At 35.7% G+C, this 20,005-nt stretch overlaps 1 protein-coding gene across 1 annotated transcript in view; it reads left to right on the forward strand.

Annotated features, from left to right (window-relative positions):
• The first annotated feature begins 12,618 nt into the window (after positions 1-12,618).
• The window catches only part of LOC127878112 (ectopic P granules protein 5 homolog), a 44,105-nt gene continuing 36,718 nt past the window's right edge, over positions 12,619-20,005 (forward strand). The window contains exons 1-6 of the mRNA XM_052424537.1: positions 12,619-12,759; positions 14,929-15,080; positions 15,425-15,565; positions 16,048-16,212; positions 18,439-18,561; positions 19,731-19,978. Coding sequence (XP_052280497.1) covers positions 15,006-15,080; positions 15,425-15,565; positions 16,048-16,212; positions 18,439-18,561; positions 19,731-19,978 — 752 coding nt within the window. The 5' untranslated portion in view covers positions 12,619-12,759; positions 14,929-15,005. The remainder of the gene's footprint in view (positions 12,760-14,928; positions 15,081-15,424; positions 15,566-16,047; positions 16,213-18,438; positions 18,562-19,730; positions 19,979-20,005) is intronic.

Raw genomic sequence — 20,005 nt, forward strand, 5'->3', positions numbered from 1 at the left:
AATTTTTAAAATTAATAACAAAGTTATGGCTAAATTGGGTGATTTACTGCTGAAAATATGAATGATGCATGTTGCATTTTTATACGCCCGTATAAAATACGGGACGTATTATGTGAAACCCCTTGGCGGGCGGCGGGCGGGCGGCGGGCGGCGGGCGGAAGGCATCACTTTGTCCGGACTCTAATTCAAATTGTATTCATCCGATCTTCACCAAACTTGGTCAGCAGTTGCATCTAGTTGATATCTAGGCCAAGTTCGAATATGGGTCATGCCGGGTCAAAAACTAGGTCATAGGGTCAATAAGTGCATTTTCAAAGGGGCCACTTTGTCCGGACTCTATTTCAAATTGTATTCATCCGATCTTCACCAAACTTTGTCAGCAGTTGCATCTAGTTGATATATAGGCCAAGTTCGAATATGGGTCATGCCGGGTCAAAAACTAGGTCATAGGGTCAATTAGTGCATTTTCAACGGCGCCACTTTGTCCGGACTCTAATTCAAATTGTATTCATCTGATCTTCACCAAACTTGGTCAGTAGTTGCATCTAGTTGATATCTAGGTCAAGTCCGAATATGGGTCATGCTGGGTCAAAAACTAGGTCAAAGGGTCAATTAGTGCATTTTACTTTGTCCGGACTCTAATTCAAATTGTATAAATCTTATCTTCACCAAACTTGGTCAGTAGTTGCATCTAGTTGATATCTAGGCCAAGTTCGAATATGGGTCATGCCAGGTAAAAAACTAGGTCATAGGGTCAATTAGTCCATTTTCAACAGCGCCACTTTGTCCGGACTCTTATTCAAATTGTATTCATCCGATCTTTACCAAACTTGGTCAGTAGTTGCATCTAGTTGATATCTAGGTCAAGTTCGAATATGGGTCATGTCGGGTCAAGAACTAGGTCATAGGGTCAATTAGTGCATTTTCAACGGCGCCACTTTGTCCGGACTCTAATTCAAATTGTATTCATCCGAAACTTTTAAACAACTTTTTATCCTGCGTCAAAGTGGTATGGGGGTATATTGCTTATTTCCAAAACAAATACATCAATCATCAGTGTATCATCTCCAATGGCACACGAATCGGGCGTATATTGCTCCGTCATGCGGCGCTCTTGTTATTTTTATTTCAAAAAGTAAACAGTAAATCTGTCTATTTCTTGGTATTTTTGCTGTATATAGTGTTTCTATAAAAACTTAGTTAAAATATAACTTAAATGATACTATTTTGAATTTTATGACACTTTGTTTTTTACCAACCCAATTTTTACTTGGCTGAAATCACTTACATTTCATGGCTCTCTTCCATAGATAAAAATTTGTAAAAAATAAATGTCTTTAAAAGAATACTTATTTCATCTTGTTTAAACTTTAAACACCTTTACTGCATCTGTACACACCAACTGCATGCCCATATTTGGAAATTTGAATGAATTATGGAACTTTTATATACCCCAGGGATGAAAATAAACTGGACAAAAGCCAAGCATGGGGTCGGTTTTCAAAAATCAGTATATTTTTTTAAAAAGCATGGAAAGCCTACCTACAAATTTGCATGTAGTTCAGTGAAATGATGCTTATTAAGAAAATAATTAATTAGATTATATTTGAATATGTACCCATTAGGGTTGCGCTATCTTAAGCCTATAATTGCAGGCCTAGAACGTCAGTCCCAGACTGTGGCCCACCAGGTGAGGAAGCTGTCCGACTGCCTCTCCATACTGTTCTACTTCCACCGTCTGCCAATAGAAGATGCAGAAATGGTGCAGAATCTCCAGCAATGGACGGAACGCATGGTAATATTAGGAAATTTTAAATTGGTAAGAGTTAATTATTTTAGGTGACAGACTTAAAGATTACTGACATGCAATTCATTACCAATAATTAGGGATGTAAGTTTTTTTTACTGTACACATCATAGAGAAAATAGTGCCTACTGAATCGTCTTTAAAGTTAATGATAAGAATAAACAAAAGCAATAAATCAAAAAAGAAAATTTGTTTGCTTTTCGGGTTTTACCAAGAATGATTGTCCTCAGTAAAGTTAGAAAATTTACATATTTTCACTTGCGCAGTATTTATTTTCACACTTTGCTGAAAAAAAATAATTCACAGTATTAGGCTGAAAAAAGAAAATATCTTCTATATCATGAAGCACTGTCAAGTACTTTGTATTTAATAGCAAATATAACAAACAATGAACTTTTTTGTTGTCGTCAAATTTTTATAACAGAACACCAACTATAAACATGAAATGATCAAAATTGATATCACCGCCTTGGAATGGTCAATGCAAAGCATTGAGGTTTGAAACCAATATGAGGACAAGCCACACCTCATACTGAGGTTTCATGTGGCATTATCAAGTACTTTCAAGTAAATATATGCGATGATCATGAAGTGCTTAAAGTTTTTAATGAAAAAAAACTGATTTAAGCACTCTGCAATTCTATATAATATACAGTCAATCTTGTATTAAGAGACCAATAAAGGGAGTAACCAAAAGTGGTCTCTTAATAAAATTGTCTTAAAAAAAGAGGCCATTTTGAAAGAGCGGACTTTCCATGTTAAATCCATGTAGGATTGTCTCCTTATACCACAATGATTTCAACTTTTGTCAAATTGTAATCAATGGTATTTACCTACCATATTGCATTATATGTTATATTCATATGTTATACATAACAAAAACATTATTACATGTAAGTATTTTAAAATGCATAAAATTAAATTTGTAATCCGAAAAGCATTGCCGAGTTTTATTGTTCGCGTGAAAGTTGACAAGTTCTAGCCACAAGTAAACACAGACAGTTGTCATGTGTTTCGTTTAAATCCTTTGTCCTGATGAAGATAATGCGAAAATAACACCTCATGTACAACGTCACGTCATTCATCCTCGGGGAGCGTGGGCTGTAATACTTGATTGCGTGATAAAAACTTTGTAGCGCAAAGAACTGTGAGATCTTTACTTTTGGTTAAAAAGTTGGAAATGGATTTTTAGAAATTTTGGTAACTTTTTCTCTAAATTAAAAAACAAATCGTTCACACTGTATCTATAGCGCTACGGTCGTTGAGATAGGTCAGTATTGATCTATTACGTGTAGAGTTATTGTATTCACCTTTAGGCTGACAGCGTGTATTCGGGTGCCTGAGTGCTAATTGGCTGATACAATAACCGAGAAGAAATTGATTGACAGCTGGCATAGTGTCAGTTAAAAGCAAATTCAATAGAGAACGTTGTCAAAGGTGACACAAGAAATGACGGATTATCGAGGTGTGTTACAGATTAATAGTTTATTTTTTTACACCAAACACTCTGAAAAGAACATTGTTATTTTGGCGTAACGCTTTTTTATTTTAATATTGAAACAGTTATTGTACTGTATACTTAGTAAACAGCAAATCAGTACAAAACTGGATTTATTGTTGGGTGTTATGAAATCACGCTTAGGTGTACTGACCTACTGTGTAGACCGCGATGTTTAACCAAAAGGGATTAACATTTGCAAATTCAACTCTCTGCCGATATTATTCAATAATTTCCGGTAAGTGGTCGCTAAATCGAAGATTAGGACATCAAAACACTGTACAATCAGCAGTCGCTGGTCGCGTAAGACAAAAGACGCTTAATAAAATATCAAAATATAGTGAAAACGCTCGGGGATAATTCAAAGTGGTCGCATAAGACAAAGGTCGCTTTATTCAAGTGGTTGTTAACACAAGATTGACTGTTCACTGATTTATCACTTTACCACTGTAGAGTTCTTAATAATTAGCTCTTAGTTATCATAAAGCAGTATTTTGTACTAAATAACAAACAATTGATGTTCATTTAACATTATAATTATTAAAAAAAAATTAATATGAATTAATATCTAAACAATCACACCTACTTTGGATTGTGCAGGTGTCAGTGTTGCTGAGGGTGGCCTGTTTTGAGGACCACATGTTCCTGCTGAACCACCTAATGAGGTGCCCATCGGGTATCGGCGCGTGGGCGTCACACTTTGTCCAGGCTCCACTCATCCCCACCAATGAGGATGTCCTCTACACAGATGTCATGTTTGGTAACCCCCACCTCGACCATGTGATGGCTGCCATGGCAACTATTCTGATTCCTGCTAGGTGGGTAGAGACAAGAGAGTGGTTATATTATTATATTTTTTTTAATTATGTTCATGTTAAACATTGCGGCAGTTGAATTTAAGTGTACAGTGTTTTTTTCTCAAGATTATTTATTGTTAGTCCCCTACCGGTTTCACCGGAGGGGACTTATGGTTTGCGCTCTGTGTGTCCGTCAGTCAGTCTGTCACACTTTTCTGGATCCTGCGATAACTTTAAAAGTTCTTAATATTTTTTCATGAAACTTGAAACATGGATAGATGGCAATAAGGACATTATGCATGTCTTTTTATTTTATTCCTACGTCAAAAATTCTGGTTGCTATGGCAACAAATATTTAAAAAAATATATATTTCTGACAATGGTGGAGCCGGTAGGGGACTTATATTGCTTGACAATAGTCTTGTTTTGCTTAATTTGTATAACTATTTTTGTTAAGATAAAAAAAAAAATTAATACATGTTTGTTCATACAAAGTGAACCATGTCTTGAAATGTTCAACAAAAAGTCAAAAGAACTTCTTTCATAGTTTTTAACATTTGGTCTTACTAAAAAAATAAAATGATGATGTGTAAAAAGGGTGTATACAATTTATTAGACAACTGGCTGTAGAGCCATGAATAATACTGAAGTTACTGTTTTCATCCACTATGCAACATTATATGTTTTAATATGAAGTGTGCAGCTAACATACTGTGGCGTCTGACAGCTGAGTTCCGCATATTAAACATGAAAATTAGTGCAACTTTACATACACCTTAATATTGTTATTTAAACCTTGCTTGTGTCAAAGTGTAAGTAATTCCAGAATTTGCCAATTGTTATTTTATATAAAATAAATTCATTTGTCTTCAAGTTTTAATCAGTTACCGTAAAAGCCCAGTCATAAGTCGAGATTTTTTACCTCCAAAATTTGATTAAAAATACAGTATCTACTTATGAGGTCGACCACGAAAAAAATTAATAAAATTCGACGAAAAATATTGTATGTCGTTGTTGTGTAAATTACGATGTACATGTATATACGTCTTGGTTTCCTATGTTGTTGATTTTGTTTTTATGTGGTTCATAATGATTTGCTTGTCTATATTTTTAGTCCTAAATATATATCGTATTGATAGTATTACAAAAAAATACATAATACACGTGTCCGCTATGTCTACGTCGCACAGGGCTATAATGACGTCATGGTCTGTGTAGAGAATAAAAACTTCCCGTACATTTAAAATGGCGTCTGTTTATGAAATTCGTGGACGGACAATTTCTGACTGGACTTATGACTTGGACATATTCAAAATCTCTGATTTTCGTATCATTTTTTACCCCCCGACTTATCAGCGGGTAGACCTATGACTGGGTTTTTACGGTATATAGAAAATGTTTCTGTACCTGCAAGTATTTTTATTAACCAGGTTTTTCGAAGAAAAAAACTGGTTATTAGATTGGTGAATGTCGGCGGGCGGGCTGGCAGGCGGAACATGCTTGTCCGGGCCATAACTCAGTCGTTCATTGTCAGATTTTAAAATCATTTGGCACATTTGTTCACCATCATTAGATGGTATGTCGCGCAAAAGAATTACGTTGATATATCCAAGGTCAAGGTCACAATTTGAGTTTGAAGGTCAAAAATGGCAAAATTCTTGCGCTTGTCCAGGCCATGACTTTGTTGTTCATTGTCAGATTTTAAAATTATTTGGCACATTTGTACACCATCATTAGACAGTGTGTCGCGCGAAAGAATTACGTTGATATCTCCATGGTCAAGATCACAATTTGAGTTTCAAGGTCAAACATGGCCATAAATGAGCTTGTCCAGGCCATAACTTTGTGATTTATTATGAGATTTAAAAATCATTTGGCACATTTGTTCACCATTATTAGACTATGTGTCGCGCGAAAGAATTACGTTGATATCTCCAAGGTCAAGATCACAATTTGAGTTTGAAGGTCAAACATGGCCATAAATGAGCTTGTCCGGGCCATTACTTTGTGATTCATTATGAGATTTAAAAATCATTTGGCACATTTGTTCACCATTATTAGACGGTGTGTCGCGCGAAAGAATCACGTCAATATCTCCAAGGTCAAGGTCACAATTTGAGTTCGAAGGTCAAAAATGGCCATAAATGAGCTTGTCAGGGCCATTACTATGTCATTCATTGTGAGATTTTAAAATCATTTGGCACATTTGTTCACCATTATGTGACGGTGTGTCACACGAAAGAATTACGTCAATATCTCCAAGGTCAAGGTCGCCACAAATAAAAAAAGATTGATTTTGAAACAACTGGGTAACTATGAACAATCAGAAACAATGCACATTTTGATTTTGAGTTGTCTTTCTTTATCAGACTTTTGTTATGCCCCCCTTTGAAGAAGAGGGGGTATATTGTTTTGCACATGTCGGTTGGTCCGTTGGTCGGTCCGTCCACCAGATGACCCCTATTGATTTTCAGGTCACTAGGTCAAAGGTCAAGGTCACAGTGACTTGAAATAGTTAAATGGTTTCCGGATGATAACTCAAGAACGCTTAGGTTTAGGATCATGAAATTTCATAGGTACATTGGTCATGACTGGCAGATGACCCCTATTGATTTTCAGGTCACTAGGTCAAAGGTCAAGGTCACAGTGACTTGAAATAGTAAAATGGTTTCCGGGTGATAACTCAAAAATGCTTACGCCTAGGATCATGAAACTTAATAGGTATGTTGATCATGACTGGCAGATGATCCCTATTGATTTTCAGATCACTAGGTCAAAGGTCAAGGTCACAGTGACTGGAAACAGTTTTATGGTTTCCGGATGATAACTCAAGAATGCTTACACCTAGGATCATAAAACTTCATAGGAACATTGATCATGACTGGCAGATGACCCCTATTGATTTTCAGGTCACTAGGTCAAAGGTCATGGTCATAGTGACTCGAAACAGTAAAATGGTTTCCGGATGATAACTCAAGAATGATTGCGTCTAGGATCATGAAACTTCCTAGGTACATTGATCATGACTGGCAGATGACCCGTAACAATTTTCAGGTCACTAGGTCAAAGGTCAAGGTCACAGTGACTCTAACAGTAAAATGGTTTCCGGATGATAACTTAAGAATAATTAGGGCAAGGATCATGAAACTTCATAGATACATTGATTATGACTGGCAGATGACCCCTATCATTTTCAGGTCACTAGGTCAAAGGTTGATTGGCTTGTTGACAGATTTAGTACAATCTGCAAGCTGAGTTTGTCACACATTACCAACATTGTAAACTTCTTTGGTCAAAATAAAGCCATCTGTGTTTGATAAAATTTTATTATTTATTGGTTTTACCTCTTAAAGAAGTAAACATGATTGCTAATCTGATCATAATAATATTGAACAAATTATTTACAATTAGACAAACTTCCGACATCTCAAAGTCATTTGTGAACACAGGCTTATCAGGTTTACAGTTTCTGTCTAAACAGGATTTTGCAAAAAAGAGACTTTCTTTAAAAATAGAAAAACATCACAATAGCAGAAAGTGTCGTCCCTGATAAGCCTGGGCTGACTTCACAAGCTAATCTGGGAGGACACTTGATGCACATGCATGTAACCCCGTTTTCACAGAGCCCATCTCCTGTTTCAGTTTCCGTGCAGAGTTCATGATACAGATGCAGAAGATGCTGCAGACGGGTCGGGACAACCCCAGCCTGTCCTGGGTCATGATTGACTCTGATGGCGAGGAGGTAAGGCATGAATAACGCACCTCAGCCTGTCCTGGGTCATGATTGACTCTGACGGCGAGGAGCTAAGGCATGAATAACGCACCTCAGCCTGTCCTGGGTCATGATTGACTCTGACGGCGAGGAGGTAAGGCATGAATAACGCACCTCAGCCTGTCCTGGGTCATGATCGACTCTGACGGCGAGGAGGTAAGGTGTGGATAACGCACCTCAGCCTGTCCTGGGTCATGATCGACTCTGACGGGGAGGAGGTAAGGTGTGGATAACGCATTCCGTGTGGTTTGGAATGACAACACTCTTTCAATAAAATATTGGGTAGAGATGTTTAAACTCGGTGTGCTTGGGATACTTACTATCAATCAATTATTTTAGTCAAAAAGTTCGAGGGGGAGATAATTGATTTTTTTTTTACATTGAATGTTTAAAAAAAAAGCTTGTGTTTCAGATTTTGATATTAAAGTTGCAATTTAAGTTTTTATCAAACCTCTAAGTGGATATTGATGCAAAAGTAGGTGGCTGAAAGAAGTTATTTATATGTGGTTGTAGGTTTTGATATATAGAGAATAACAGGTTACTGCCTGATCTTTTTGTAATAAATCAGGCAAGGCTTAGAATAATATATCGGCGAGGCTTGCTTTTTTGTTGTTTGTGTTGCATTTTGTATTTAAAATATTTCACATCTTGGTATCAATTTTTTGTTGTTGTTGAATTTGATTCGATCTTACTAAAAATGATTACTTTATAGTTGATTACGAGTAATATGACGTACCTCCTATAATCGACTGATATAAGAACTTTCTGTTGAACTGATATAAAAAAATATATCATGCAACGTTATATCAGGCAGATATCAGTGCAGCGGTATGATAAAAGTCAATAATTGGAGGTACAAAATATTGCTATGAATAAGTAATTTTTATGACTTATTTTCAGCTTAAGTGAAATGACTTTCACGGTAGCAAAGAAAATATATCACTAGGATATTAAGTGTGATAGTTTTGAAATGTATTCAATTAGCCACTTCCTTGTTCATTATAACAGGAGATAGGTAAAATAAAGCTTTTTAATTTTATAATATGCTTAGACATAAAAGAAAATATAGAATATGATTGCAGAAAAATAGTTTATGTTCAATAGAATGATCAAAACTATAATAAATATAAATGTTCAAAGGATAATACATGTTTAATATCATATTTATAGGACGATGATCCACAACATACGTGGATGTATCTACACGAGAATGATGTAGTGACCATATTAAAACAGCTCCCTTTGTCGGCCATCTTCCGTCACATTTTCTTTGTGGTACCAAACTCTTTGCACGGTAAGAATGCATACACAATGTTTAACACTTTTCTAAGTTGTTAATTTAAGTAAAAGGTCAAATGCATTTTTAAATGCTTAAATTTCTACATCCTATGGTGTAAAATCCTTTTTTATGTGAACCAAATTGATAATATGCTATGGTATTCATAACCAAGCCAACTTAAATTTAGGTAATAAAAAATACTTCTTGAATATGTTGGCAAGAAAGGTCCATCAAAGAATTTTAACAAGATTTCTGAATGGCCAATGCAAAATGTCCATAATTGATAATTTAATGAAATATCGTCATCAACGGCAGACTGCGGCTTAAATGTGAAATGTTCTCAAAAAAATGATAATTTCAGATGGTTATGAGTATGACATCAAGATGACAAGTGAGTCGACCATGTACCGGGTGTTTGCATTCAGTACCTGTCTAGTGGGTATCCTTGGTAACGGACTGAAAACTTACAGCATGTCACGCTACAGACAGCTCAACAAACGCCTCGGACGAATGATCAGGTACACAACCAATATAATCAACATATTAACCACATGGTAACTGCCAAAGTATCAAAATGTTTGAAGCGGATTTTGCCACAAGGCAAAAATAAAGAGGAAAAATTTCAGTAAAGCTTTCATGAGTAATTTTAAAGATGTATTTCATTTGCCTGCAATGGCAATTATTTCTTGCAGCAACTGTTTAACATGTCACTGACACTTTTGTTAAACTAAGCATTTCTGCTATCAACCTTTTGTCCGACGAACATCCTTCATGACTTAGTGTTTGCCCCTTTTAACCCTTTTTATGTCCCTGGACCGAAAGATCGGGGGTATATTGTTTTTGGCCTGTCTGTCTGTCTGTCTGTCTGTCTGTCTGTCTGTCTGTCTGTCTGTCTGTCTGTCTGTCTGTCTGTCTGTCTGTCTGTCTGTCTGTCTGTCTGTCTGTCTGTCTGTCTGTCTGTCTGTCTGTCTGTCTGTCTGTCTGTCTGTCTGTCTGTCTGTCTGTCTGTCTGTACGTAGTCTGTCTGTCTGTCTGTCTGTCTGTCTGTTGTCTGTCTGTCTGTCTGTCTGTCTGTCTGTCTGTCTGTCTGTCTGTCCTGTCCTGTCTGTCTGTTCTGTCTGTCTGTCTGTCTGTCTGTCTGTCTGTCTGTCGTCTGTCTGTCTGTCTTGTCTGTCTGTCTGTTCTGTCTGTCGTCTGTCTGTCTGTCTGTCTGTTGTCTGTCTGTCTGTCCTGTCTGTCTGTCTGTCTGTCTGTCTGTCTGTCTGTCTGTCTTGTCTGTCTGTCTGTCTGTCTGTCTGTCTGTCTGTCTGTCTGTCTGTCTGTCTGTCTGTCTGTCTGTCTGTCTGTCTGTCTGTCTGTCTGTCTGTCTGTCTGTGTCTGTCTGTCTGTCTGTCTGTCTGTCTGTCTGTCTGGTCCTGTCTGTCTGTCTGTCTGTCTGTCTGTCTGTCTGTCTGTCTGTCTGTCTGTCTGTCTGTCTGTCTGTCTGTCTGTCTGTCTAACTAAACTAAGCATTTCGGCTAATCACCTTTTGTCCGACAACATTCTTCAATGACTTAGTGTTTGTCCTTTTAACCCTTTTTTATGTCCCCGGATCGGAGATCGGAGGTAATTGTTGTTGGCCTGTCTGTCTGTCATTCAGTCAGTAATGTAATGTGTGTGGGTCCCAAAAACTTTAACTTGGTAAAGTTTTGGCTATAACTTTTGCAATATTGAAGATGATAGCAACTTGATATTTTGCATGCATGTGTATCTCATGGAGCTGCACATTTTTAGTGGTGAAAAGTTAGGTCATCCTTCAAGGTCAAAAGTCAAAAAATACAATCCAAGGGAAGTAATAAGCTTTAAAAGGAGATAATTTTCTAAACCTGCCAAATGATATATAGACATTTTATTCAAAGCGGCGCAATAGGGGGACATTGTGTTTTCTGGACAAACGCATCTCTGTTTAAAATTAATATTTCAGATTCATTCAAGGAATTTCTTTTCAAACATACTAATATGCTAAAATCTATTTTAAAAGCTGCCATCAGGGTGTTTAAGTACAGCGGTGTTTAAGGAAGGATCAATATGAGCAATGTTTTTAAAAACAATTGTTAGCAATAATTTCAGACATTGTTTGCAGCCAAACTTGAATGATAATTTTATGAAATGTTTTTAGAATATACGTTAACATCATTACAGACAATGTGTTCAATTAGTATCGGATCACTGGGAGAACTTTAAGGCAGCCAATGAGTACAACTTGCAAGCGACTTCCCTACAGAAACTTCAGGCAGAATATGATGCATTCTTCCTTAGGGCCGTGAACCTGATCCACATTTCACAGAGGTAGGGACGCTTTAAATATTGAAGAGCAGCATCTCACCTTCTAACAAGTATATACCTCAACTTAAAACCAGAGTATATGATTTCATTGTCAAAAATTTATTATAGCCACTCTGAAACCAGCATATGATTATCATTAGGGATAATTAGTTAACCATAATATGTCACCATCAATCCAATATTGTTTAATTCTATGAAATTATAATTTACAGCTTTGCCCAGATACTGACAGATTTACCGGTATATTTTGAAGAACAAACATATTGTTGATGTGTTGAATTTACAAATCTGAACAGACTAGTGGCATTTTACCAACTGTGTACATTTTTTGTGTACATGAAGAAGTTTTCTGCTGTACAGCAGAAAATTATTTGTAGTTGTATAAAACTTTACTTTAACATAATTTCTGCTACTACTTCTTCTGAACGTATATTCTGGGGGGTTTTAATGAGAGTTTTATCTGTTTTGAGAAAATTAATATAGTCTTATGTACAAGCTTTAAGTCAGAGCTTTTAGTACCAACACAAAGATATTGATGCAGTTTTGCCTATGAATACTGTAAACTTGTAGTGTATTGGCATATTAAACATGGTTTGTTCTTGAATATTAGATACATCTAGTCAACTGGCTTTTAAACAGTGTTTTGTGTATCAATCATAAATACATGTACTAGTATACCAAAGTGTACTGGATTATTGAAAGTTTAAAGGTCTGTTTATGGTGTTCATCACAATGAACTTATTGCCATTTGCACTAACTGTTTAATAACAAAGAAATTTTAATTTAAAAAAATACGAGAAAAAATAAAAAGATGTTCTTAGTAGTATTAACCCATTTATGCCAAGCGTCTAGAAAAAATGCCTTGGAAAACAGCGTAGACCCAGATGAGACGCCGCATGATGCAGCGTCTCATCAGGGTCTGCGCTGTATGCTTAAAGGAATTTCTTTAAGAAATATTCTAAATATAGAAATAAGTATACTAGACATCCCTAATTTTGGAAATAAATTGATCCAATTTAGAAGGATGGGAAAGTCCAATAGGCATAAATGGGTTAACTTAAACTCCAACTGCATGTGCACATGCTGCTAGTAATTGTCAACTGTCATGTACAGACTTGGCTCCTGGCAGTACATAGCAGACATGCCGTTCACAAACGTTACCAAGGAGACCATGTGGAGGATCCTGTGGCTGCTTGCACCAAAGTCAAGGTCAGGGTCATGACCTCCCTCTTGACATCACTTTCATACCTCCAGCTGGAGAGTGCTGCGCCTATGTGAAAGGTAGGAATGTGATTTTTAAGATTTTTATCTTGTTTGTTTAATAAATCAAGATCATCAGTGCAAAATATTAGCACTGATGTGCTTCTAAGTTCTAGCAAGGATTTTTTGTGATTTTATTATGTTAATTTGATTCTTATATTTTGGTTAGCCAATGTTTTGCATTCGGATTGTTATGTTTTGGTACAATATTGATCCTATTTCATGTTGGCTGCTTGTATTTCTATCAAATAAGATTTTAATAAAACAATAAACTATTGTGTTTCCTGATTGTTAGTGAGTGAAACTTTTACTGTTTTTTCGTTTCAAATGATGAAGTTCAATTTAACATACATTATGTGAACTTAAATATAATATTGATACAATATTATTTGTTTTATAGGGCTCAGCTTTTCAAGTGGTATGAATTTGTTATGGCTTTCCTTCGCTTATTACTCTCACACTTATGATCTTATTTATTGATAATTTTGATCGTGTGTAATTTGGCACCCAAGAAAAAAGGTTTTATTATTTGGCAGATGTGAAATTGATGTGTATTATTTCATTTGCAAGTACATTTCCTACTGCTGTTCATTCTATATTTGCAAAATGTGCTTGATTCAGTGTCTTTTCAGCATATTATAATTCTATTATTTCAAATCTACCTATATGTAATTATGCACTAGTTCGCATACAACATTTGTTTTGCTTTGGTCTGGTTTGCACTTAACCCTTCTTTACATGCCCATAAAAGAATCATTTGATGTTTTTTTCCATTTGACTCTATGCACTACAAAAATAATTTATACCTTAATTCATTATCAGGCCAAGTTAAAAACTTCCAGTTTTTTATGTACAGTCTGTATTTATATTCTGCAATCTCTATTTCTTTCTACACACTTGTATTTTGTTTCATTTTTACTTTGGCTATTACAAGTAAGCAGAAACACTTGTCGACTACACAATAATTGCTTTTTGGATGTGATAATTGTTAAATCCTATTCATGGATTTAGATGGCTGTTTAAGTAAAAGAAAAGTAAACTGAAATGTTAAAAGATAGCTTTGTGCTAATTGAATAACTAATTGAGTGTTACTGATTAAATACCAAGTGCATGCTTTTATCTTGCAAAGATTATAGCACTCCAGCTAGGCCTTATTGGCAGGGCATCTTGCCTCTCAAAGGTGCACCCTGCCCCCTGGGACCTCCGCCATGTCCTTTTTTTATCTGATCACATTATTATACAGAAATATTATGATTAGCCGTAATACATTTTTACACAGTTAGACTTTGCTTTAATTAATTATGGAAACACAGATTTAAATGAATATATCTGTAAGTTGAAATAGATAATAAATATATATTGAAAATATGCCACATTGATAAGACCATGTGCTGAAGTGCCCTTTTGACTAGAATACATCCACATGAAAGTTAATCCTTAAATTACCATAGCCCCTTCAATAAGGAGTATAGAGTTTAATGTCAATGCAAGTTATTTATCCTGTTCAATAATAATGGTTGAGCTGTAAGTGAATGACTGAAAAGTCATTTTTGTTTACTGAGGTGAACTAGTAGAAAGTAGTAGTATGCAGTACAATAAAATACCTCTTATATTATTTCAGATTTTACTATTGCCTTTGCCATATGTCTGTAAATACTATGAGACAGTATCTGGGACATGCTTATGATAAACAGAAATGTACAAAATTTGTTTGCAAGAACTTGTCCTTGCTCAAAAGGTTCTTTAAAAGTATTACAGAAAGCCTAGAAATTCTTATCAATCTGGCCACTAAATGGTGTTTAAACAACCCCATTAAGGCATATACAATGTTCTATAGCAAAATTTATTAATTTGTAGCTATGGGTTAATTTGGCTAATTTCACAGTTTGCCCTGTTTGGTTACCCTTGAAAAATTGGTAATAGTGCGGAATTTATATGAGTCACTTTCTAAGTAAACTTAGCTCTTTGAATGTGTGTAAATAATCAACCCCTGAGCAGTGTGCACAGGCTAATCAGTGACAAGACTTTCCACTGTATGGAATATTTTGTTTGAAAAAGTATAATAAATGAAATGCAGTCTAGGCGGAATTTTTTTCTCTGATTGGCCTGCATAGGCTATTCTGGGACAACACTATGTACTTGCATTATGCCCAGTTTCCCAATAATATGAATGATATATTATATTGCCAGATCCGTCATGTCATAGCCAGCTATCAGACATCCTACAGCACGTGTCTGCCTCTGAGGGGGTGTACCTGCTCAATGCGATGACAAACATGACCCAGTGCTGCTCTGCAGCTGATGTCAGCTTCATTGAGACTGTCACAATATCCGTGTTTGAGGTATACATAATCCCTTGCTTCTAGTCTGTGGGAGAGACTGACTTGATAATAGTCTTTTTGACTTTAATATTATTCTATGAATTTTGGATTTTTCCATCTGCTGCAACCAATTTCTAAAGTTTAAAATAATCGCTTAAAAAAGGAAAACTTATTTTAACCACGGCAAAAGTTGTCCTGAGGCCTCCCTAAACTTGTTTGATACCGTTAAATTTCTCTGCTTATACTATAGAACAATTTGAATTCATTAAGGTTTCTGTGTAAAACTGTTGCATCTGCTAATAAAACATATATACATCAGACACAACAATATCACCGTTTAACTCTCATGTAATGTCCGTTGCTAGGTGTCGTTCATCTGCCCAGAAACAAGGGACATATCCTCCAAAATGGGTAGAGAGCTGCTGGCAGAAGTCGTCAAGTGTCATCCCTTCATCTTATCAGTACTAGTACAGAGGGTCAACGAGTCACTCGACAAATTGGGACAGGTCTGAGACCTTTGGGATTTACTGTAGAGTTTTGGATTTGAATTGAATATTTGTTCTAGTTGTGTTTTGTTGCAGTCAATACTTCTGCATGAACACTTTAGTACTACATGACATTGTACAGATTTGTATTGTAAACCCACAGCCCAAACAAAGTTTTAGAGAGAGTTTATTTGAATGACTATTTAGTACATTATTTAATCCATTTATATGAAAAGCAGGAATACACTTAACTAGTTAATCAATTACTTAGAATTGTGTTCATCAGAAAGTTATTAAAGAGATTTTTTCACTATCAACAAAATGTATTCAAATGTCTTTTTTCTAGAATGCAAATTATTTTGTTATAATGCATATTTCTTTGTGTGCAGTTAAGCATGTTTAAATATCCATCATCTGCATTGTGTTGTAATGTCGTTTTCCTAGCATAGAAATTATGTTGTTAAATTATATTTTTGCAAGATCTACCCCTGATTGTGTTGCAGATGGGGATCTACTTTTTCAAAGGGCTTCCTCTGAGCTCCTGGCTCCCTACTGACCCTGACCTTGCTGTTGTGCGCCAGTGGCTGCTGACCTCTGACCTTAGCTCACCAGCCAATCAGATGGCGCAGCAAATACTCATGAATATTCATTGGGGCACCACAAATAAGGTAATGGTTGTAGATGATTCTTCTGAAAGAAATTAGAATATTCCTATGCCATCTCCATGATAATGGAGAAAGGGCATATAGTGTTACCTCTTTCGTGTGTTTGTTTATGCGGAACATTTTTTATACGGCTCATAAATCAGTGTCCGACAAATTTCTTATTTTTCAGGTAGCCCACTGGGCTACCAATAAAAATATTTGGTAGCCCATAAAATTTTCCTACAAAACGATAAGAGGCAGGTTTTCATCTTTATTTTATTTCTTCATTTACATATACATAATATGTATACATACATATACATAAAACAGCAAGTAGTCTGATGTACACAGTCAATATCGTAAATTAATGTTACAGTACAGGCACCGTGTACTTAAATGTAAATGTACCAAAGAAAATCATATACTACATGTAGATATTACATGTATGTGCACATGTATGTGTACTTAAATTCGGACAGCACGTTAAGTCGTAAACGTAAATAAAGCGTTTAGATGATCAATACGATTGACTCATATGGTGTTAATCAATGCAATTGCTCTTTTTAACAACAAATACTGAGTTTCAAAAAATCAAGAGTATTGAATCATTTATTTACTTGTGTCCGACTTTAAGTACTGTCCGAATTTACGTATTGCATCCGTATGTTACGACACTTGTGTGCAGTCAGTATACAATACAATAATTGTTTCAATAATGAAGGAACTGATACAGCGTAACGGTAACGATAAAGCGTGTTTACATGATATTTTATTAAGAGAAAATGTCAATGCCAAATAATGCGCCAGATACCCCGGTACTTTAGTTGAAATTCACAACGAAATTTTTAATGGAAATTAAATGATCTCAATGTTGTACCCGCTACAAAATTTTTATTTACAAATAAATACACCCACGCCAATTTTCGCGCGCTTTTTATCAGGACAAAGAAATTCATTTCTTAAATGTAGAATTTTGTAACCTAAAATAGCTGTACACAACGCGTGCAAACTGTGGCAGGTTATTTATGCATGTTGCAATACAACGGTCCTAATTGGGAGCTTATTTCATCATATCTTTAAATAGAACCATATGCCGAAATTCATTTGACACTTAAGAAAATTTCAAACGTTTGTGTTTATGACTCTTATCGTCTATATTGCCCATCCATAATTTGGTTTTAAAAATATAAATCGGGCATATATGGGATTATTGATTAACAGTCGATTTATCCAATTATTAGTTGACAATGCAAACTAATTAGCAGATGTTAACCGCGTTCACAAAGTTGTCATTAATTTTCATTTTCGGTTTCGTTACCGTTTTGAAGAATCCGCTATTGTTTTGATTTATTTAATGTTTGGTGTCCTTGGATATTTAATGACATCAAAAATGTTGTCGCTATTACTCATTGTTGCGGTTAACAAAGAATTCCAAACTGCGAAATGATGTTGCATCATGTGCGCCAACAATCCAACCGGCTCTCATTATATTATTAGCAGATGACAATTGTTGATTCTGATTGGATGATTAAAATACACTGTTACTGTTTAAGACATTACCGCAAGTGATCGTTGACTGATTAGATAATTGATTGCACTTTGTTATCAGATTATAAGCAATACACAGTGTACAAACACATGGTCAGTGTGTTTATTCTACGTATGTCTGTCAATAAACCGGGCTACCGCTCTTATAGATTTATAGTAGCCTGACGGGCGTCAGCTGGAAAATTTCAGTAGCCCGATGAAAAATTTTGGTAGCCCCCGGGCTCCGGGCAAAGGATTTGTCGGACACTGCATAAATTTGTCATGCATTATGGGATTTCAAAATAAATTGGTATAAATCAAATGATCATCATATCAAGAAGTATGTCGCTAGCATCAAGATCAAGGTGAATTTGGACACTTGAAGTTTTTTATTACTCCATATATGTGTTTATTGAAAGAACCTATTTGTGCATTTACCTTTTATTGCCAATATCTTTGTTGTATATTATGGAATTTCAAAATACATGGGCTTAAATGACTTGTCGCGTACAACAATCATTTGGTGGTTTCAAGGTCCAGGTACAGTGGACACTTGAAGCTTGTGCATAGCCCTCATAATATAGTATAAGTAATACACAATGTATTACTTTTTAATGATACTTTTATTGAAATTTTAATGCATTTTATTACATTTTTATTACATTTGTGATAATCTTATGTTTTTACACCTGGTGACAACGTAAAGTACTTGTCTGTTTCCAGGGTAACCGCCTGATGGTGCCATGGCGTATTCACAAGCAAGTGGCTGTACTGGTGGTTGAGGCTTATCAGAGGTTCATACATGGCAAGCACCTGGGATCTATGATCATGGAGGGCGTTAAACAGGTGAAAAGCTTGACAGCAGTGCATCTGCATGCATTGATGTGTTATAATGAAGAAAGAGATTTCACTAGGAAATAAATAAACGACAAAAGTGGTAATGTTATAATAGATAATTTTATTAAAATCTGTATATGATGTTTAACATCCATTTAATTGACCTTATGGTGCTCAGGCATTTTTTTGTATATATTTTTCCTCTTTTTAAATATAATACAATATGTTACAATTTTAAAGTGTGAGAACACATTTGCGTTAAGTTAGATTGAAACTGTACATGCTGGCAATATGTTGGTAATTTTACTAGTATATTTATGGCATGAAAGGAAAAGTTCATCATAAACTCAGTATATGAGACTTCATTTTTCTGTAAAGATAAATTAGACAAGTCAAGTGTCATTTATTGGCTTTTTCTTAATAATTTTTTTTATTTATGAAGAAAAATTATGTTATTTAATTATCATTTTGACATATGTCATTAATCACAGACAGTATGATTATATTCCTGGCTATGTTTTAGATGGGGATATACATAAATTTTTAGTTGCTCTGACAAAGTGCTCCAACCCTTTGAAATGTACAACATTTACACTTGAATGCATTGTTCCCCATGTGTAGTTTTTATCGTCCAACATAACAAATTGTAGAAGTGATACCCCTGGTTCAACTTAAAATTTAAATAACCTAATTATTACAATTAGCTTCACAAAATGACATGCATTGGTAGGGGTTGTTAATCACTACTGTAATAAGCTCTAGTAATATTTGCTGCCATTCTGCTATGTTGTTATGTATATGCTGATATACCCAATGAACAACCCATCTTATTCAGGGATAGAAACTGCATGTTTAATGGTAGGTTACCCAGAAGTACTTTTGTATCCCAGGCAAAAAGTAAGAAGCCCAGAACCAAGTAGACACCATAATTATTTACATGTAATACTAATTTTACTAATACTAATTTTAAAATGCTACAAAATCAGACAATATTATAAAATTGGTGCCATGACTCAATGCATAATGCCCTTCAATGAGCCTAAATCTTTGTGCTTTTAAAGATATGCTGATAAGAATTTTTTTAAGTAGTTGCCCAGAATGACTACCAAATTTTGATATTGATTCTAATCCCTCTGAGCAAACAGTAAACCACTAATTTGTATCCCTGTTGACTCTAGATGTCCGCCGCGGTGCAGCAGTACCAGACGACAGAGCAGGAGTTCCACGCCTGGTGCTGGAACCTGCTGCACAGGCTAGTTCTGCACTGGACCAGCCTTCCCAGCCAGGACGAGCACTACGCTGCGCAGCAAGGGGGCGCTCCAGACCTCAACAGTGATGACTCCCTACTGCCCCTCGTGAAAGGGGTCAAGGAGAAGAACCCCACAGCATGTTATGTGGCCCTCATGGTGACCAAGATGGGCCAAAAGTAAGAAATTTGGAAGAATCTATTGTA

The sequence above is a fragment of the Dreissena polymorpha genome, chromosome 1 (genome assembly GCF_020536995.1).
Source record: "Dreissena polymorpha isolate Duluth1 chromosome 1, UMN_Dpol_1.0, whole genome shotgun sequence".
Taxonomy (NCBI): domain Eukaryota; kingdom Metazoa; phylum Mollusca; class Bivalvia; order Myida; family Dreissenidae; genus Dreissena; species Dreissena polymorpha.